Raw genomic sequence first — 22,579 nt, forward strand, 5'->3', positions numbered from 1 at the left:
TATGAGAAATGTGTACCAAAACCTGTGTACTAATAACCGCTTTGCAGATATCTTGCCTGGTGTGGTATAAATAGCGTAAGTGATGGGATACGGCAGACTACAGGTTTGTCATTCATTAGGACAATCACACAATCAATAGAACTTGGTGTCTAATTCATAATGAATTATTTATTGGACAAATTACACCTGTTCTTCTGTTTTTGAATTGTCTGTGAGCTCATCCCAATTTATTCAAATGTGATGGATATTCAAAATTATTCAAATAATAAATTCTGTGAATAATTTTTGGACTGTAGCTTGTTTGACAGGGGCTTTCTGTGAATATTCTAAATTAGACATTCATGCTGTTTTGACTGGGCACATAGTTTGTATGCTGCCCGCTGGGTGCCCATATTTTTGTGCCCTGACTGGATTAATGCAATTCTTCAATGCTGCTTCACCTTGACATCAGATGCTATGGTTGGATAGCCCATCTGGATTGTTGTCAGGCAGTCTGCATTGAGACACTGAAGTTTCTCCATGACATTTAGAGTACCAGTCACTCAAGCAGGTTTTCATCAAAACTCTCTTTACTCATTCAGGTGACTGTGTGTGGCTGGCTTCATTTTTACATGACAGAATATTTTCATCCCCTCTTAGACATGTTAAGCAGCTATGCTGTGTGTCTTGCAGATGCCCCTGCCATCGAGCAGGAAGCAAGATAACTACCCATCCCTGTGCAGATATTGCCTTTTCAATAGTTTTGGACTAGACCAATAACACAAAGAGTTCTGTAGTTCCCATGAGAATAGCTTTACTATTAAAATAGTATCTTCTATTAATTGTGAATTCCTCTTAATGGGAAATGAAACAGTGTGTTCTGGGGCATTCTCCAAACTGGACCTAATCCTCTAAGGTTCTGAACATGCTCAGTTTCCACTAAATTCAACAGGAGTTGAGGGCACTCAGCACATTGCAGGATTAGGCCCATAAAATGGATTATTCTGCACTTGCAGATGAAGTACTGTCCAATGGACAGGGCACTGCGCTGGGAATAAAGAGACCTGGACTCTGTTCCTGGCTCTGCCACTGATCTTTCATGTGACCTGGGCAAATCACTGTACATCTCTGTGCCTCTATTTACTCTCCCACCCTTCGTCTGAATTGTCTATTTAAATTGCATGTTTTTCAGGACAAGGACTGTCTTTTACTATGTGTCTGTACAGTTCCTAACACAGTGGGACATCTAGGCACTGATGTAATATAAATAATACATTCTATTAAAAAAGTAATTTCATTAAAAAAAAACCATCTGAAGCCTTACCAGGGAAGAATTCACAGCAGCAATTATTTGGTGGTAAATCCCAAAGCAAGTTTAAAAAAAAAACCCTCAACTTCTTCACTCATCTGCACTCAAGCAAATGATAATTCCACTGCTACTGGATGTTGCAATGTGTGCATGAACTAAATTTAGACTCATGCTAGCCCTTCAGAGGCATTGACTTAAAACTGCAGAGAGTCTGATACCCAGAGCCTTGAAATTACAAAATAGGGAATTAACTGATAATAACAATAAATAAAGTCCTGCTGATTTTGTATCTTTTTTTAAAAAAAAAAGCTACCCAGAAGACAAATGCTGCCATAATACTCATGGTTTGGATCTCATAGAAGCAGTTCAACAGAAGTATAGCTTTGTATAAAACATATATAGTGGTCATCCTAAGAGATCAGCAAATGTCCAGTTACCACACACTGATATCTGAGATATCACAGTTTCAATCTATACTAAGAATATGAAATCACTGTTGTGAATGTTGTATCTGTTAGCAAATAGTGACATTTTAATGGTTAGCACTGTACATGGGTATCCATGGGATTCTCCCACATACAGTACTTAAAGGAGTGCTTTATGCCAGCTCTGCCATTCTGTGTTGGGACAATGATTCCACAAAAGGGAGTATAATTTGGTCTAATGACAAATTTTCAACATATTGCACTACTTCAGCTTCTTTCTTCCTGGCTTCAGACCGGTTAAGGTAAAGAAGTTATTCCAGCCTTTAGGTGAGCAGTTCTCGAACATCAGAGTGGTAGCCGTGTTAGTCTGAATCTGTAAAAAGCAACAGAGGGTCCTGTGGCACCTTTGAGACTAACAGAAGTGTTAGTCTCAAAGGTGCCACAGGACCCTCTGTTGCAGTTCTCAAACAGTAGTCATCAGATCAATCGTGCTCCATGAAACACTCTGCAAACCACCAGAGAGGTGGCAGGGCACAGGTGCAAATACTCATTGCAAAGAGCAGTCTGTATGCCTGTAAAAGCAACTGGAAATGAAGAATATATCATAGAGCTGTCTTCAATGGGACTTAAGTACATGCTTAAAGTTAAGTGCTTTGCTGAATTGGGGTCTCTATGAACAATAGCATTTTACATTATTTTCTTCATATTAAGATACTCTGTCAGGGAATTAACTGCATTTTCATAGAGTCACTTTTTCAAACTGTGTTCTGGTTCCAGCAGAAGAATGCTTACACTGTAGTTATACTCTGAAGGTTGAGTGTAAAAAATGGCATCTTATTTGCCCCTTAACTATACCTATAATCCACCTCAGTTGGGTGACAGTTATTGGTGACTATGTGTGAGCTAGAAAGAATGCCATTTGACTTTCACATCCCAAGTTTACAAGGCTAGCAGCTCCAGAAAAAAAAATACTTATTTTACTTGTAAACTGATCAAATTCGATCTGGAAGTTACTGAGAGACCATAAAGTTGGAATCCCCAATGTGATTTTTACAGAGTCAGTTTTCAGAGTAGAAATGCCTCAGCATGTTAGATGGCTCTTATCAGCTTGTTTTAGCCTTGACCATTGTACTAGGAAATCCAGAGTTCCACTGGTATTTGACAGTCCGAGACCATTTCACGCAAAGATTTCTTAAACTTGCTTCTTAGAACAAACAACAAAGGACACCAGAGAAAAATTCATACCTCTCATTGTGAGGGATGTGCCTCTTTGAGACCCAAATTTACTTCTCTCTCACATCAAATTACTGTTTTCATATTTGTTACTGTTTCATTATTCACCTCACAAATGAATTATAGTGCTCCACTTGAGTCATACAGTCAAATTGTTTCCTTTTGGGGAAGATCTTCAGCTGATAGAAGTTGGCATAGCTTCGCTGATTAAAATGGAGCTACACTGGTTTACAGCAGTTGAGGATGTGGTCTTGTGTATGAAGGAAACTTGCAGGAGAAGAACTAAGTAGCTAAGAGGGCTACAGCCTATGTTAAATGTGTTATATGCTAGGATGGATTTGGATCTTCCTAAGACAATAGCATTTCCATTTTACATCAGCTGAATGTTAGTTCCTACATTCTTAATGACACAATTATGGTAGATGGCAAGAGGCCATCTTTAGTTATTTATTAGGTTGCCTGCTTTATCACTTTATCACTTTATAACTTTACCACTACCATTCAAAGGCCTGAAGATTTAACCGTGCTAGGCCACAGGTTTAAATCTGCTGCACAGGATAACTATTTAGGACAAGCAAGGTTGTGTCCTCCTTGATGTAGTCTTGTCAGTCACTACTTGACAAACTTACAATGCTGCCAATGCAATGGGAAATGCACCAAGTACAGCGGAAGCCAGGGAAGAATTCAAAACTATACAAAGTTATCATCATTTTATCCATGTTCTTTGGCAACTCAACCACATTTCAAATTATTGTACTCACAAAACAAGTACAGCTGTACACCATTCTTGGCAGGTTGATTTCCTCCTTCTACGCTTATAAATTGTGACTAACTTGGGAAGACATTTTAATGGCAGTGGAGACCACCGAGTTTGACTTTATTTTAAGGGCACATTTAACTAATCCTGGATTACAACAGAACTCTTGTGGAACTACATATGACATCCAAATAACTAGGAGATGAATTCACTATGATGATTGCTAGTACCATCAGTACCAAATTAATTCATGATCATAGGCTTCTTAACATGAAGTGTTACCAAGCTCTGTTACAGCTTTGTTAAGGATCTCAGACGAATGAAGGCAAATGAATCTACAATCTGCAGCAGGGTTTGTTCCTCAGCTGATACTTTAACTGATTTGTCATTTAGTTTTCAATCTCGTGTAAAATTTCCAAGACTTGTAGTGACGATGCTTCATGACAGATGCATTGCTCTATTAAGGTTCAGGATAATTAATGGAAATAGTGAATAAAGAGGTAAAGAAAGCAACAAACTACTATGTTACTTACCACTCCACGTCTCAGAGATTCCCTGTATAACCAGCTGATTTCCATATTTCTAAGGTGATACCTTGATGCTCATTTTGAAACTAGGTTAACAAGATGCTGTTGCTGTATAATCAAAGCCTGACCTCCTGCTCAGTATTTCAACCTCTTGCACAGAATGCGGTATTGTGTGTTATCAGCATTTGATTAAATGCTTCTATTGTCACAGATGCCAACGGTGGAACTATCTGTCCCTAAATGTTGATTTTTTGAGGGGAAATAATTTGCTTGAGTTATCACAACAGAATCTTAGACTCAAAATCATTTTCCAACTTGAAAAGGGAATAAGCCACCCAGTGTGCAAAGTGAATCACTGTACGAATTTCATCGTCCAGCTATGCTGGAAGGACAGGAGGCACTGGATGTGGTTTAATTAGGCCACAACTTTATTCTTAACTGTCTGGGAGTAGTTGGCAGATAAATTTATACAGTGCAGGTTGTTATACATACCTGGGGGGCTTCCAACAGCCCTCCCCCTTACCTGGACCCCAGCCAACCTGCTGTTGGGACCTTGCCATCCCTCCTCCTCGAATGAGGGTTGGATGGGACTACAAAGGAGGGGGAGTTGGCTCCCTGCTGTGCAGTCATAAGAGCCCTGAACCCCGCCCCCTGCCATGTTTCTGCTCCTTAAAACAAATACCTCCTTTAAATCCTTTACCAATCCATTTTATCTGGTCCAAATAAAAGAGGGCTTTTTCTGACTGGCATGGACCTTTATAGTATCCCTTCTCTTCTGGTCACCTGTGGGGAGGGATGGGTCAGTGTTCCCACACTGACCTGCTCTGCAGCATCTGTAAAAGTCACTCCATGCCTCTCTAGCCCTTTAATGAGGTACATGCCTTCCTCCAACAAGCCAAACAATGGTGCCCCCACCCCCTGCTTAATATGCAGTATAGTCATTGCGCATGGTGCTACCAAAAACTTACTTGAAATACATATCTGCTAAAACTCACCAAGTTCACTTGGAGAGCAATTAACTATTTGCATGCAGAAATGCTCCCCTCCGAAAAGGTTTTATGGACCTGCAAAATCCAGTGCAGGCAATTTTCTTTTATAGTTTTTTGTTAAGTTCTGTTTTCTTTCCTTTGCACTGAGTGTAAAATGCTGGTTTTTAACAACCACTCTGGTTATTTGTCTCAGTGCTGCACTGAATCTTGGAACGAGAAGCCTGTTATTGGTTAAGTCACTCTGCTGCCAGAATGATCTACTCATGACATTCACATGGTTCTTCTCTGCCTAACCTAATGGTGCAGGGAATATATAAAATGGCAGTGGGAGGAGTGGGGGCATAGATCATTTCAAAAGGTTCTGAGGCATGCAGTTCCAACCTTTGACAGTAGCATGCATGAACATAGCAAACCTTGCCTCCTTTCACCCTCCCACACTCCTCCCTAAGCATTATTCCTCTTGTTGCTTTCTTCAGCAACAGTCTTCAAAGAAGTGAATTATCTTCTTACCTATTTGCCAATCCCAGGGAACTTTTAACAACTCCTTGTGTTCCATTATTGCACTGGAAAAGAAAAGAAGGCAAAGTTTGATGGGAAGGAACAGAACTTAAATTACTTCCGCTCATGCAATTCATATGGTGGACAACACAAAATGAATAGCCTTATAACAACAGACTCTGGAAACAGCTATACAGACCAAATGCAGTTGGACCTAGTTAACCCACTTTGGTTTTATCCCTATATCTGTGTGTTGGAAAGATCTTTGGTGCAGTAATCAGACTTGATAGCATGTGATTTGCCCTGTTTTATCTTCAGATCTCTGGCTGTTAATCCAGAGCTGCCCACCCCCCTCACTTTCATACTAGCCTGCCCTTTGGGACTTAATATTCCTAAAGCTCTTGAACGTTAAAGATTGATAATGTATTGCAGGGCCGGCTCCAGGCACCAGGCAACCAAGCACATGCTTGGGGTGGCACCTGGTAAGGGGCGGCCAATCTTGGAGTGGCGGGGGGCAGCGCCGTGTGGCATTCTGCGGGGGGAGGAGGGGTTTGCTCCGGCGGTGTGGTGCTCGGCGAGGGGGGCGGCGCGGGGCGCGGCGCTCGGGGGGGGTTCTGGCAGCGCGGCGCTCGGCGGGGGGTGGGCTCCGGCGGCGCAGCGCGCAGGCGGCGCACAATGCGATGCTCAGGGATGGGGTTCTGGCGGCGCGGCGCGGTGCTTTTTTTTGCTGCTTGGGGCAGCAAAAAAGTTAGAGCTGGCCCTGTGTATTGGCATGAGTTATACACCCTTCAAAGCTCCTCTGCACTATAGAATAAATACAGTGATGAGTAAATCACAGACTTAAGGTGGCAGATTTCATAGCATGGTCTTGGGGAAAACATCCAGCGCTACGATTTGTCAAACATTAAGAGAGAAACCAAGTAATCATAGCAATAAAACTCGAGAAACAAAACTAAGGGTGGGCCAAACTGAAGGAGTCAAGTTCAGGATTTAGTTTCAAGGTTAACTGAATGTTAAAAGCCCATTAACACTAAGACCCTTATTGTTTGTGTTATTGTAGCGCATATTGGTCCCTGCTATGGACGAAGACCCCATTGTGCTTGGCACAGACACGGAACAAAAAAGCAGTTCCTGCCTCAAAGAACTTATAGAGACAAAAGACAAGAGATGGATACGGACAGATGGGGGAGTAAAAGGAAACAGTGAGGTGCCAATAAGGCCTCCCATGCTCTAAGGATGGGATCCTACAGGTCAGGACTCCTCCTAGCTAGTTCCCCACTCAACTAGCCTTCTCTGGTCTGTGATTTGGGGATGAAACCCTGCTGTGCAGGGCTCTTATGCGTTTGTGCCTCTTAAAGTGAAGATCCCCCTTTCCTGTCATTTACAGAGAGACTTAAAATAATTCTGAAACAATTTTCAAAAAGCATAATATGCTGCTACCACTTTTCTTTATTATTATTATTAGTTTCCAGCTGCACCCATCAGGCACAAGACAAATGGACGCAAGGTTCCTGTCCCAAAGAACTTGCACTCCAAAAAATACAAAACAAATAGAGAGATGCATGGGAAAGGAAAGGGGACCCACAAACAAGTGATAGGACACACTATGTATGCTTCAGAGTTTTCATGACAATACTTTTACTTAGCTTTTTAATGTATAAATATTTAAGAATATAAGAATGGCCCATACTGGGTCAGACCAATTGTGCAACTAGCCCAGTGTCCTATCTTCTGACAGTGGCCAATGCCAGATTCTTCAAAAGGGAATGAACAGAATAGGGCAATTTTGGGTGATCCATTCCCTGTCATCCAGTCCCAGTTTCTTGCAGTTAGAAGTTTAGGGACAACCGCAGCATGGGGTTGAGTCTCTGACCATCTTGGCTAATCGGCATTGTTGGACCTATCCTCCAGGACTTATTTAATTATTTTTTTTACCCAATTATACTTTTGGCCTTCAGAACATCCCCCGGCAACGAGTTCTACAGGATTACTGTGCATTGTGTGAAGAAGTATTTGATGGTGCGGACCATGGAAGGGGAGCTCGGAGGATTGTAGTCAGGAGGCTTTCACTTAGACTGTGATCCTTACGCTGGAGGTCTTTTCCTCCCCTGTGGGTTATTAATTTGTTCACAGAAGCAGCTTTTCCTCTCCTGGAATTGACACCTCCTCATCTATTATTGGGAGTGGACTACATCCACCCTGATTGAATTGGCCCTGTCAACACTGGTTCTCCACTTGTGAAGTAACTCCCTGCTCTCCATGTGTCAGTATATAATGCCTGCATCTGTAACTTTCACTCTATGCATCTGAAGAAGTGAGGTTTTTACCCATGAAAGCTTATGCCCAAATAAATCTGTTAGTCTTTAATGTGCCACCAGACTCCTTGTTATTTTTCTTTGTTTGTTTTAAAACTGCTCACTATTAATTTCACTGGGTGACCCCTAGTTCTTGTGTTAAATGAAGGGGTAAATAACATTCTTTCTATACCATTCATGATTTTATACACCTCATCATACCTCCCTTAGTTGTCTCTTTCTTAAGCTGAACAGTTCCACTCTTTTTAACCTTTCCTTGTATGGAAGGTGTGCAGGTACCACAGATTTATATAGTGGCATTATGTTATTTTCAGGCTTATTAGCTAGTCTTTTCCTAATGGTTCCTAACATTCTGTTTTTTGTTTTTTTTGTTTTACTGCTGCTGCACACTGAACAGATGTTTTCAGAGAACTATTCACATTAACTCCAAAATCTTTCTTGAGTGGTAACAGCAAATTTAGACCCCATCATTTTGTAGGTATAGTTGGGATTTATGTTTTCCAACGTGCATAACTTTACACCTATTAATAGTGAATTACATCTGCCACTTCGTTGCCCAGTTTAGTGAGATCCCTTTGTAACTCTTCGCAGTCACTTTTGAACTTAACTACTGTATCTTGAGTAATTTTGTATTGCCTGCAAATTTTGCCACCTCAGTGTTAACTCCCTTTCCCAGATCATTTATTAATATGATGAACAGTTCAGATCCTTGGGAAACGAACCATTTATTTCTATCCTTTGTTTCCTATCTTTTAACCAGTTACTAATCCATGAGAGGACCTTACCTCTTATCCCATGACTGCTTAGTTTTCTTAAGAGCCGTTGGTGAGATACCTTGTCAAAGGCTTTCTGAAAGTCCAAGTTCACTACACCTACTGGATCACCCTGGTCCACATATTTGTTGATACCCACAAAGAATTCTAATAGATTGGTGAAGCATGATTTCCCTTTATAAAAGCTGTGTTGACTCCACCCCAACATATGTTTATCTGTGTGTTTGATCATTTTGTTCTTTACTATAATATCAGCCACTTTCCCTAGTACTGAAGTTAGGCTTACTGGCCAGAATCACCTCTGGAAGCTTTTTAAAAAATGGGTGTTACATTAGCTACCTCCAATCACCCACAAAGGCTGATTTAAGTTAGTAGTTCTGCAATTTCATATTTGAGTTTCTTCAGAACTCTTGGGTGAATACCATCTGGTCCTGATGACCCACTACTGTTTAATTTATCAGTTTGTGCCAAAACCTCCTCTATTTGACACATCAATGTGGGACAGTCCCTCAGATTTGTCACTCCCCTCCCCCCCCACCAATAAATAAAAAAACAGCTCAAGTGCAGGAATTTCCCTCATCCTCTGCAGTGAAGACTGATGCAAAGAATTCACTTAGTTTCTCCTCAATGGCCTTGTCTTTCTTGAGTGCTCCATTAGCAGCACATCGATAGTCCAATGGGCCCACAGACTGTTTGGCAGCTTCCTGCTTCTTATGTACTTAAAAAAATTTGCTGTTAGTTTTTGTGTTTTTGGTATTTGCTCTTTCAAATTCTTTCTTGGTCTGGTTTATTACACTTTTACACCTGACATGCCAGAGTTATTATGGTATTTTTACAGAGTTTCCGTGCAGTTTGCAGGCATTTCACTCTTGTGACTGTTGCTTTTACTTTCTGTTTAGCTAGCTTCCTCATTTTTGCATAACTCTCGTTTTTGAAGTTAAATTCTACAATGGTGTGTGTCTTTGGCATTTCCCCCCCTGCAAGGATATTCAATTTAATTACACCATGGTCGTTATTATTGAACCATTCAGCTATATTCACCTCTTGGACCAAATCGTGTGCTCGGCTCAGGACTAAATCAAAAATTGCCTCTCCCCTTGTGGGTTCCAGGACAAGCTGCTCCAAGAAGCAGTCATTAATGTTGTCCAAAAGTTTTATCTCTACATCCCTTCCTGAGGTGACATATACCCAGCCAATATGAGGATAGTTGAAATCCATCATTATTATTATGTATTCTGTCTGTAATCTCCTTGAGCATTTCACAATTACTGTCACCATCCTGGTCAGGTGGTTGGTAGTATATTCCTACTGCAATAGTCTTATTGTTCAAGTATGGAATTTCTATCCATAGAGATTCTATAGTACAGTTTGATTCATTTAAGATTTTTACTTTATTTGACTCCATGCTTTCTTTCACATACAGTGCCACTCCCCCACCAGTGCAACATACTCTATCACTCCGATATATTTTGATCCCTGATATTACCATGTCCTGTTGATTATCATCATTCTAACAAGTTTCTGCTGTGCCTTATTATATCAATACCCTCATTTAATGCCAGGCACTACTGTTCATCTGTCTAGCATTTGTATATAAACACTTGTATGTTTTGCCAGTAATCAGTTGCTTGCCTTTGTGTGTTATATTCAAATAAGACTCCTATGGTTGACTGTTCCTCATTAGTTCCTACCTGTATTTTATCAACTTTTTTCTTATCCTCTTTACTAGGATATAGAGTTTCCCCTTTAATACACTCTTCCCTAAGGGATGTCTCCACCTGAATTGTGCACTCCATCATACCTGTCAGCTTTTCTCCAGCCCTTAATTTTAAAAAATCTTCTACAATAATTTTATTTTACATGCCAGCAGGCCAGTTCCATTTTGGTTTAGGTGGAGCCCATCTTTCCTATATAGGCTCCCACTTTCCCAAAAGGTTCCCCAGTTCCTAATAAACCTAAAACCCTCCTCTCAACACCATTATATCATCCACACTTTGAGACCCCACAGTTCCACCTGTCTTTCTGGCCCTGTGCACGGAACTGGAGTATTTCAGAAAACACTACCATGGAGGTCTTAGACTTAATCTCTAACCTAGCAGCCTAAATTGGTCATCCAGGAGCTCTCTTTTACTTTTCCTTGTGTCACTGGTACTTACATGTACCATGACCATCAGCTCCTCCCCAGCACTGCACATAAATCTGCCTAGATGTCTCATGAGATCTGCAACCTTTGCATCCAGAAGGCAATTCACCATGCGGTTCTCCTGATCATCATAAACACAAATATATATATTTATAATAAGCAAATCTCCCATCACTATTACCTGGCTCTTCCTAATAACTGGGGTTCCCTCCCCAGAAGGAAATCATGATGTCCTCTAGAAGGACATTCCAACTATAGAATCATTTCCCTATGCTCCAGCTTGATATTCTCCCTTTCCTGAGATTTTCATCCTCCTGAACAGCACAGACGCTGTCAAACTGGGGGTGGGATGTTCTAGTGTGTTTCCTGAAACTCCCTTCTATGTACCTCTCTGTCTTCCTTAGCTCCTTCAGTTCCGCCACTCTAGCCTCAAGAGCTCATACTGTGTCTCTTTGGCCATGAATTTCTTGCATCAAATGCGCATATACACCACCTGCCCATGCTGCATTCAGTGCAATAAACTGGAGAACACCCACTCTGTGATGGACTTCTGCCTGCATTCTTTTTACTTTTGCAGGAGTGGTTTGGGGTTTTTTTTGGGGTGGAGTTATTGGCCTAAGTTTAGAGTATGTTTGCTAGGTGTCTCTCTCTCCACCCCCCCCTTCCCCATACTCATTCCCCTTTCTCCCTTACCTCCTGTGTGTTTTTTTTCTAGAAGGCTTTTCTGGCACTCTTCAGTAGTTATGTTATAGCCACCTCTCCCTGCTGCTGAACTCTCCCCACCTAGCCTTGGTATCTCACTCTGTCATGGAACTCTCTCTGCTTGAGAGCTGGACCTGGAAGGAATGTCTTTCAAACTCCCTCACAAAACTTCCCTGTTCACTAGCTTCTCTGGTTGCTGTGGAGCTGGCTTTTTAAACCCTTATTCTACCTGAGTTAGCCCCGCCCCCTTGTCAACATATCCTAAAGAGGTTAGGGATCAAGAGATCGCAGGCTAGAGCCTCATTAATAAGCTCTCAGCCTAGCCTAGCAGGCCACTTGGCTCAGCACAGAGCCCCCCAGAACAGACCATATTATAATCTTCAAGCAAGCAAGCAATATTTAAAGAAAGAGAGATAAATTATTCTACTTTTAACCATTGCAGTAGAGGTGTGTCTCCAGGAGGGTTTTCAATAAGGAGAAGGCTGTGGTTTTGTGGACTAGCTCAGGAAGGGTATCCCACGTATAGAGGGCAGCATACATAGAATAAGGCAAGTTAATGATTGTTGAAGAAGCAAATGGTGCCTCAAAGCTGCAGAGCAAACAAGGAGGTGAGGGTAGGGAGACAAGAGGCTAAGTGACCCAGTACTCTGGAAGTTGAAGTGTAGAGGATGAGGGTGGGAGACAATGAAGAGAGGAAGAGGGAGAGCTAGGTGTCAAAACCAGAAGAGGAAGTTAGCTGGTGAGGAGAGGACTGTTCATGATCTATAACAACTACATGGTAAATGACGGGGAGATACAACGTAATGGAGTGTTGTTCCACAGAACATAATTTACTGCCATGTACTTCTTCTGTATTGCCTTTTCCTGACCTGGGGCCTTGCAGCAAAGTTCTTAAATTTAACTTCATTTAAAATTTTGCTCAGCAGGTTAACCTCCTGAGTTGCAACATTTTGTTTTCAAGACAATCCTGGGGGACAACCCGTAAACAGAGACATAAGTCTCATGCATACAAAGGCACATATAATTCCATTCTTTTACAGATAAAATTATCTCATTATTTTATGCATAGCATTAGATTTACAATATATCAACAGCAAACAAATACAATTTCTTCTTCCTTCCCCTACCCCCCTCCTCAGGATGCAACTCTCCAGACAAGAGTAAGCTAAAAGGAAATGAAATATTGCAGTTTTACTATCAAACTCACTCTTCCTCACACTGGGTTTTGTAGTAGATGCTTCATTTTTCAATCTATGTTTTATGTTTCCTCATTATAATGTCCAGATTAGCATCCATTAATTTCTATCCCAGCACCCATGAATGCCACCAAAATAGATGCTGCTGCTGACGTGCTGGGCAATTGTCTGATTTCCAACACAGATTCCTTCTCCAGACTGTTCCCATCTATTTTAGATCCTCATTGCACTGAAATAGCTAATAATCACCCACAGCTTTTCAAGCTATGCTTCTATAAATTTAATGCAGAAAACTCAAATGGTAGATTGAATTATTATTTTAATATAATATATAGTATTTTTCATCCATAGGTTTTAAAGCAATTTATAAAGGAGGTCACAGTATCAGTACCCCCATTTTACAAATGGGAAAACTGAGGTACAGTTATAAAGTGAACTCCCAAAGGCCAGCAGCAGAGCTGGGACCAGAACCTCACTCTCCTGAGTCACAGCCCTGTACTGTCTCCTTCAGGCAACACTGCTTCCTAGATGTGTCCAAGTTGACATACACTTAGTAAGACTCCACATTGACTGTCTTCTATATCATTACCTATTGTTGACCATGTATACCAAGGCAATAAAAATGATTCTCCCCAAGCAAATCAGACAGTTTTACCAGTTCTTATTTCCTTTATGCAGTTTACTTGTGCAGCGAGCAGTTAATTTAAAACATTTAAGTCATGTGCCCAGATGCCACAACAATGGGTATACAAAAATAATAAACTAGTCTACTAAACAAATGTAGTTGGCCCAGTGGGACTCAATAGAGATTTATTGCTGATCATTCTCTATTTTTGGAGGCTGAACAGTTCATCTGTGCAGATAAACCACCAGTTTTGATTAATAATTGCAAGTTATTTTGGGCACCACAATAATCAGATCTGCATAAAATTTAGCAATATTACCTAGTGATGGTTTGGAGTGGTATTTTTCTTTACCAGCCACATTTTCAAAGGCTGGTGCCTACCCTCCAGCTACAAAGTCTGGATCTGGAGTGCAAAATGGACACTTGCGCAGATCACTACTCATTTGTGTGAATATATGTGGGCTTTATGGGTGCAATGGGTGTGCCTGCATGAGCCAAGCTTTTGAACATTTGGCCCTTTCTGTGTTATCACAGCAAAGTAACTGTTTCTGTGTTTTCTTTCATATCTTTCTAAATATCATAAATCATTTACATGGAGTAAAACTATTAATGAAACACCTTCTGGCAGCGTCAGTGCTTCCATCTGCTTATAATTCTAGGTGACTTTTTATAAACATGAATCACAATTAGAGATAGGTGTGGCCTGTATCATTCCTAATACAGTTCAAGATGCTAAACTGCCGTTTGTCTTGAAATAACAAATAGCTGGATACAATTTTTTACATCTGAGTCTACATTTGGTACTTCTAGAACACAATTCACTGTAGTGCCTCGGTGCAAATTTAGATAATTATTTAGATCGTTACTGAAATGTACTGACCTGACGGGAAATATTAAAACTGACCAAGTAAAGACTTAAAACACAAGAATTTAAACAGTCTACTCTCCACAGTAAATGTCTGGATAAGAAGAAAGGAGAACGAAACTAAGAAAAAGCTAACTGGTGAATTAGTTTCAATAGGCTCAAACCGCAAACCCTCTCACTTACAGCTGAATTCCACTGAAGAAGGAGCCAAACAGCCCAATCATGCCCAAGAACTCCACCCGACTCATGTTTCGGACAATGTACTCCTCACAAACATTGGAGATGCCGTAGAGTGTTGCTCCACCTAGTACTAAGAGATCCCCTATCAGCTTATTTTCACCTAGGAATAAACACAGGAGAAAAAACACAGGAGGCTTCAAAATAGTGATCATTTGCCTAGAGCTATTGCAAGCTCTTCCCCACAGACTCGAAACCTAGCCAAATAGCCCACATCTGTGTAAACAACCTGCATGCAAATATACTGTTGTTTGCCCATTTGCATTCAAAATGTAAAGGAAACCTAGCAGAGACAGAGGGAGAGATTTAATTGTTTTGTGAAGGAGATAAACTGGAGGAGAAGATGACTTTGGAAAGCTCAGGAGAAAAATAGCGCATTTCAGAGACTAAGCTTTTTTGTTTTTTGGTGTGAAGTATAGAGCAGTGATGATGGAGATTTTTACACTGTATTTAATGACTGTAGTGCTATCTAATGTACCGCACACAGGGAAAAACATAGCAGTGCATTGCCACTGAAGTACTGGCAGTCTCAAAGAGCGTTCGAAACCACCTTAAATCTTGGAGGCTTTTATTGTTATTTTAGCAGAGAGCTTTCAGGTAGGTTTATTCAAGTTCCAACTATTCCAGAAAACTTAGGCACTGATCCTGCAAAGACTTATGAGCGTGATTAACTTTAAGCATGTGACTAATCCCAGTTATTTCATTAGGACTACTGACTAAATTAGGTTGAAGAGATTTCAAAAGAACCATGTTCCATCAAAATATGCAGTTCTGTCAACAATGAAATGCTTTGCAAAATAGGGTAGATTTTGCCAGAATTTCATTTTGGAAGAAAATGGAGAGGAAAACAGTCCCAACAATGTCAAAACATCCCATTTCCACACTTTTGGAACACCACATTTTGATTTTTCATTTGGAATGACTTTTCATTTTGAAATATTTTTAATTAGTATTATAGTATGAAACAGCACTATGTTATAGTGCACTAAGGAACTTCTAGTTCATGCCAGCAGAGTCTATACGGACCAATTGACATGCAACACTTTAGAACGCTTTAGAAATCACACATCTGTAGAGTGCATTACCCCGCCATGTAGACAAGCCCTTAGGCAGCTGGGTAACTTTACTCACATGAGTTCAATGACCCAGAAGTGCCTAAGTCTTTGTAGGATCAAACCTTCTGTTGTTATATACACAATTTCTCATTCAGCTGACGCTTAGCACATTTTGGGGGACTGTTAACATAATAAATATCTTTATGAGAGACTATGCTACAGTGATATTAGGTATGTCCTGTAACTGTATAAATTCACTGCCCTTGAACATAAACAGTTTGTGCACAAGAGGAGATGGGATGTATTGAGAAATAATAAAAGTGTAACTGTTTCTGGTTCATCCCCTTCTTTTGTTTGCCTAGCCAAGGAAAATATCCTATAAACAGACAGCACTTTTTAGTGAAGAGCCTCCTGAAGCCTTTTATTTCACCGCCAGCATTTATTTATTTATTTAGAGTCTGTCTTGACCGCGTTACATAAATAGAACCAGCTCATACATTTTACTTCATTAAAGGGGACACGGAACATAGAAGTTATTCCCTGAATTTTAATAAAGCCATTTTACAATTTTAAAAGAGCTGTGATACTTGGCATGAAAAGCAGATGCTTGTGGTTGAATTTCTTCTTCTTGCATACCAATAAACACAGATACAGACAGTCCTTCAGGTTCAGGTCTACATTAGAAGCAGGCAATAGTGCGAGTACAGAATGTTCTGGGATCAAAATACCTAGTAGCCTTATCTGTATATTACCAATGAATATGACAAAAATACCTGCTTCTTGCCAGTAACCTGCCAAGTGACTACCTCAATCTAATGGCTTACTCTAGTTAGTATGGGATTCTCTCTAACTTTTTCTTTCCCTAAATAGAACAAGTGAAATCAAGTGAACTAATTAAAGTTGCTAGGGGGGAAGGGCACGTGATGGATTCCACACAAATCTAGTTTCAATTTCCAAGTTTCCTCACATTCCTCCAGGCTTCTGTCTCCAAGTTTCCTGAACAGCAATCTCCATAGCTGCACACCTGCTAAGGAGCAAAGGATAGAACCCCTGGTCCCTGGCTCCTTTACCTAAGGGGCAGATCTTTTAGTACATTCCTAAGTTGTTTAGAACTCCACTGGACAGACTCCTTTTGTGTATGGGTTCTCTCTCCTCCCTGCCATTTCTCACAGCTGCTTCACTGGCCCCTGAATCTCCGCATGCCCTCTCCACCCTGGTCCACAGACCTGCAGTTCCCAGTGAGCCACAGTGCATCCACCCAGTGAGGAGCAGGTGAATTGGTAGCCAGGATGTTTCCTTTGGTGCCTGAGGGTGAAATCCTGACCTTGCTGATGTCAACGGGTGTTTTGCCATAGACTTCAATTGGGCCGGGATTGCATCCCAAAGTGTACAGCAGTTGAGGACTATCTCTTGAGAAATTTTTAAGGAGCACCGACGGGAGCCCTGCTCTGGTGCACCTGAGCCAAAATATTTAAGTCATTAAAGATATACTGGATCATTATGACAATGAAAACTGTAAAGGAATGAAAAAAATTGCAAGACACTATAGGTGTTTCTGTAAGGATGTTGAAGCACTGTATGATATTGTATTGTATTGACTGAGAAACAGGCTATGATCTTGTAACTAAGATTACAATGCATCACACACATGCCCATGCAACCTTAACTTTGGCCTTTCCTGACTTTTGAGTGTAGGCAACGCTGCTGTTTTCTGAATGTAGTTTTATTTTTTGTGTAGAATTTTTCTCAATGCAGCTCTGATTTGCTGATTCATGGGACAGAGCAGATCTTCTCTTTTGTAACTGGGACAGAGTTGCTTCTTGGGTAGGGAGATGAAGTGAAAGTCTTCAGGACAGGAAAAGAGTAAGTGATGGGACAACATGGGCTGGGCTGCTCTCTATAAACCTGCTCAGTTTTTGTTCTGTAGCATCTTGGCAAGTGCAGTTTCCCCTGCACTTACATTTGTATTCAGAACACTGACTTTAAAACCCCAGTGCATTATGCTCAGCTCAAAATTCAATACTTATAATTTAGAATGAAAACGGCATCCAACTGCCAATTTTTGAAAAGAACTTGTTCTCTTCCCACATCAGTTGGGCTAGCACTAGAAAAATCAATGTGACAGAAGATATTGATTGATAAAATATAGCCCCTTCCATATTGCCATCAGTGTGCTGTAATTGTGGCTAAACACACATTATTCATATAATCCAAAAAAAGCATGTTTTACATATAAACAAGTTATTTCAGGTATGATGCAGGCATCTCCACAATTAACCTTTATTTCAGATTTGGTGCAGCACACGATGGGGATTGTTAATTTGTGGGTTGGATGTGTCTGAGTATGTGACCAGTGAAGTAGGCTGTGTGCAGAAAGTGAGCAAAAGGGAACAGCACTGAGAAAACAGACTGGAGGGGCTGAGAGAGAATAGGGGGCTGTAGCTCAAAGATGCAGCCAAAAGCTGAGCAAGATTGCTGCTGAGGCTTGAAGTAAAAGTGTTTCAAGTCATCTCCCTAAGTGGCACTGACCCTCATTAGTTGGGGTCATTTTATTCTATGGCTCCTTCCCTCAATGAATGGATGTTGAGCCGTGGAGATGGTTGAAAACTCAGAAACACATTTAAACCCACACATGATCTCTTGGGGCCTTTCCCTTCTTTGCCCCCTTCCTACCCTCTTGGATCACCTCAGAGTTACATAGCTTTCCCTGAATGAAATCACACAAATGTATCCAAAGACTCACCTGCTCCTTGTTGTCTCCCGACAAGGACGTCTGCTCCTGCCATACAGCCCATGCCCAGAATGCAGACCACAATTCCAATGAAATGAACTGCCTTGTATCGGACCAGCAGGAAGAACCAGGACAGTAATATCACCACTGGGATAACAAAACAATCTAGGAGCTGTCAAGGAGGAGAACAACAACAAAAAAGCATTGCTGCACAGGTTACTCTAAAAACACTAACCCATTAACGATTAAAGGAGCAGAACAGAGGACTATTTACTGATAGTTTTGCTTACCAGAAACAATGTGATCTAGTGGTTAAAACACAAGACAGGGAGCCACTGCATTTGATTCCCAGCTGTGCCACTGACTCACCATGTGACCTTGGTTAGATCATCCAAGGCCAGATTGTCGGTAGTGTTCATCATCCACAATTTGGGCCACATTTTGAAAATCTGGGTACAAGTGTCACAGTGAGAGCTGAGCACTTTTGAAAACCTGGCCTTTATTATGGATGATGAGCACTTGAAAAATCAAGCTCTGAGCTCATCTAAAGAAAAAAAAATTAGACCATTAATGCATATCAGTTTTCTCATCCATAAAATCTGGATAGTACCTCTTTCGAAGGGGTCTTGTAAGAATTAATCATGAATTGGCCTGATTTTCAGAAACCCACCAGCTAAGAAAATCAGATCAAATATTTGTAAAAGAGCTACCAGCATGCCATTGAAAGCCAAAGACTTTGATCAAAATATTTGAAAGTGCACGAGTAACTTAGAAGCCTAAGTTCCATTTTCAAGAGTGATTTAGGCCCAGATCCTCAAAGGGACTCAGGTGTTTAACTCCCTTAACCAATGGGAGTTATGTATCCAAATCCATTTGAGAATCTGGGCCTTAGTCATATAGAAGCTTAAATCCCATTAATTTACTCCTTAATGCTTAAGTAACTTTTGAAAATGGGACTTAAGCTCCTAAATCACTTAGCTGCTTTTGAATATTTTTAGGAGAAAGTATAATGGACTTCATGTGAAACTGGTTGTCCAACTTACATGATGGGTTTTCTGCTTCCATAAAAACAGTGGTTCACAGTACAGTTAATCAGTAAAATGAAAAGGTAAAAGGTATGTCTACACTATGGAGACCATACCAGCATAGCTATGCCAGCACAGTTCCACTAATAGAAGTTCCCCACCCCCCATCAGAGGAACACCATCCTTGAACAATTTTAGCTATGTTGATGGAAGCATTCTTTCAGTGACCTGGCTGTGTCTACACTTGGGGTCAGGGTGGGATCTATTGGCATCGCAACATTGATGTGGGATATGGTTTTAACCCACACCTCACCAACGTAGCAATGCAGATCCAACTTTCAAGTGTAGGCAAAACCAAAGATTTTGAAAGACATGAAGTGAAGTTTGGCACCCATGTGCCATTAAACTTCAGTGGGAGCTGGTGCTGAATCCCACTTTGTGCCTTTCAGAATCTCTCCCTGAGTGTTTAATTGCAAGTTATATGGCTAGTAAGGCAAGGCAGACTGTCTGTGAAACACTGGGAAGTTTTATTCTGTATATTTCTCTGGATGTTATTCCCTTCATTTTTGAAATTTTGGGGAATGCAGGGTGGTTTTTTTCCATTGGAGCAATGGGCCTAGCCTCTGTATGTGTCTGCACTCTATTCTCTCAGTCTCGGTAACCATTACACTTAGAAAATATTACTAAATAATGACTATATCCCATTAAACTTCTGCTGCCTCTTCATGGAATTAGCAAAATATAATTTCTGACTGGGATCGGAATCCTGGATAGTTTTCAAAGTGGCTAAAAATGTTTTCTTATAATATAGGTACCTATGCATTCAGCATATCCATTGGTGCTTTACTTTGGGATGAAGGAGTAAAAGAGCCAATTTTTTAATTTAGATCAAAAAATATTTTCTCTAGCCTAGTCACACAAACAAGAGCATGCAATAAAACAACATTAATTTCAAAGGCTTCCTATTCAGAAGGTGTACCAGCAGCATTTTGAAAGAGAAAAACATCAGAAGTGCTACATACAGCTCCAAGGATATGTGGCTCAAACTGCTCCCCAAAATACTGGGGAGAAGAAGAGCAGAATTACAAATTCTATTACAAATGTATATTAGGTGTAATACACAGCTACAACTGAATCAATAAGGACAGAATTTCATTCTAAAAACATTGACTAAAACGCAAAATAAAATGCCAAGATGTGTTTCCATTGCTCGGACGCACTTGCTATTTGTATTATGCTGCTGAATTCATGTAATAGGATGAATAGTAGCACAAGCATGAGCTTAACAATTCAAAATGGTATGTGAATATGACACTGGAGGATTTTATTGATCTCCTTACTTACGGTTTCAAAATGGAAAGTAAGCTTAAAAGAAGGTGCGGCTGTTTCTCTAAGTACCATGTGCCATGAGGATTCAGATTTACACAAGAGAACAGGCATTTCCTGATCTGTCATGTTAGAAATGACCAAAGGGGAACTGCCAATTAGAAGAGGAGAGGTGGGGGCAGAGAAATCCCTCTCCACATTCTACAGTACCTCAGGGCCAGTCACTGACAGGTGGCAGCTGTGAGGGGAAGCTCTCACCACACGATTTGCTTGAGGGCAGTGCTAATGAGGAGCCCTAACACAAGGAAGGGGAGTGTGTAATTGGACGAAAATCCAATGAATGTTTGGAAAGGAAGAATCAGCTCAGCTGTTTCTTGCTGTTCTCCACTGGGAGTTTGCTGACCAGCACTTTTTCCTTTTGATATTGATACAGATCAGCAATTACTCCTGCACATTAGTGACCTTATTTCTAAAGCTTTCTCTTTCCCCTTTTCCAGAGACTTACAATACATTCCAGTTACATCCTTGCATGCACACTCCGTTTGCACAGATCGGAGAATAGATGTCACTGTCAGCAAGAGGATATATGTTTGCAATTCACAAATCTGATCAAATATAGTAATTGTTAAAAAATTTATCACCAGTGGGGGAAAAAAATTCTCTCAAATTATCAACCCTGGCTCAGAGTCAGTGCAATGTCTTTTAATCATCAACCACCTAGAAAAGTTTTGTCTGGCATATTAACATAAGAATATAAGAATTGCCACACCAGAACAGACCAGTGGATTGGTTAGTCTGGTACCCTGCCTCCCAAAATAATTTAAATCAGAATTGTCACTAGAGGAATCTACAGAAGGGGATGGCAAGGTCTAGGTAAAATGAACCCATCCTCTACCTCAGCATCATGTGCAAGGAATGTTTAAATTGTGTGCATTGTATATGATGACAAGTTTACCATCTTCCCATGACAAAAAGAGAATTTATTTGATGACATCTGACCTGATTCTACCCTGGGTTTGAGTAGAATCAGGTCACTTTAACTTGGAAATATGGTATGTACAGTAGCTTCTTTATAACATTTTAAATTAATTTTCCCATTGTATGCACATTTCAAAATTAAAAAAAAATCAATTGCATACTGGAAATGGAAAAATTAGCATGACAAGATACGTGCTTGTCAAATATCAACCCAGGACCAACTTCACATATTTCACGATAATTATTTGTTTAAAAAAAAGCATACAGTGATTAGAACTTCCTGAAGATAATGATGATAATGTGTCCCTTTGGGTTAATTTTGATCATGTAGAGACATTTCACTGGCAACAAAGAGACAAAATGTAGAAAATTATACCAAATGGGATATTCTGTAGTCAGTCAAATTGCTGTCTGATGACTGACCCTTATTTACTAATAATAAGTTAAATACCAGAACTGAAACACGAGTGAGGCATAGGTCATCTTAACACAATAAGTACTTCATATTCAGGAAAACAACAATTGTGCTTTTAGAGATACACAATTTTCTTAATGATTGGAGTAAACAACTATTCTGCTCTATAAATCAATCATAATGATTTATTTTATAGTGACAAATCTTGATATTGAAAGACAGGGAGATTTTAGGGAAGTATGATGACTGGGTGAGAACTGCTCAGTATAATCAACATAATTTGCTTGTTCTCTTTTGCATGACAGTTAATTGAACAACAAAAAGAGCCAGGCAGCAAGCAATACACAGCTTCACAGTGTATTTTATCTGCAGGAATCAGGAATTATGTTCATTTTTCTCTTCTACCAAATAGGTTTATTTAAAAAAAAAGAAGGACAGAGAAAGTGCCATTAGCATCCCCTCCCCCATGCAAAAAT

At 40.4% G+C, this 22,579-nt stretch overlaps 1 protein-coding gene across 2 annotated transcripts in view; it reads right to left on the reverse strand.

The window, feature by feature from the left end:
• The window catches only part of SLC35F1 (solute carrier family 35 member F1), a 380,070-nt gene that overhangs the window by 34,923 nt on the left and 322,568 nt on the right, over positions 1–22,579 (reverse strand). For both annotated transcript variants that reach the window (XM_054024409.1, XM_054024410.1), the window contains exons 4-6: positions 18,372–18,531; positions 14,520–14,676; positions 5,730–5,782 (exon numbers count right to left, since the gene is read on the reverse strand). In XM_054024409.1, coding sequence (XP_053880384.1) covers positions 5,730–5,782; positions 14,520–14,676; positions 18,372–18,531 — 370 coding nt within the window. The remainder of the gene's footprint in view (positions 1–5,729; positions 5,783–14,519; positions 14,677–18,371; positions 18,532–22,579) is intronic.

This window comes from Malaclemys terrapin, chromosome 3 (genome assembly GCF_027887155.1).
Source record: "Malaclemys terrapin pileata isolate rMalTer1 chromosome 3, rMalTer1.hap1, whole genome shotgun sequence".
NCBI lineage: Eukaryota > Metazoa > Chordata > Testudines > Emydidae > Malaclemys > Malaclemys terrapin.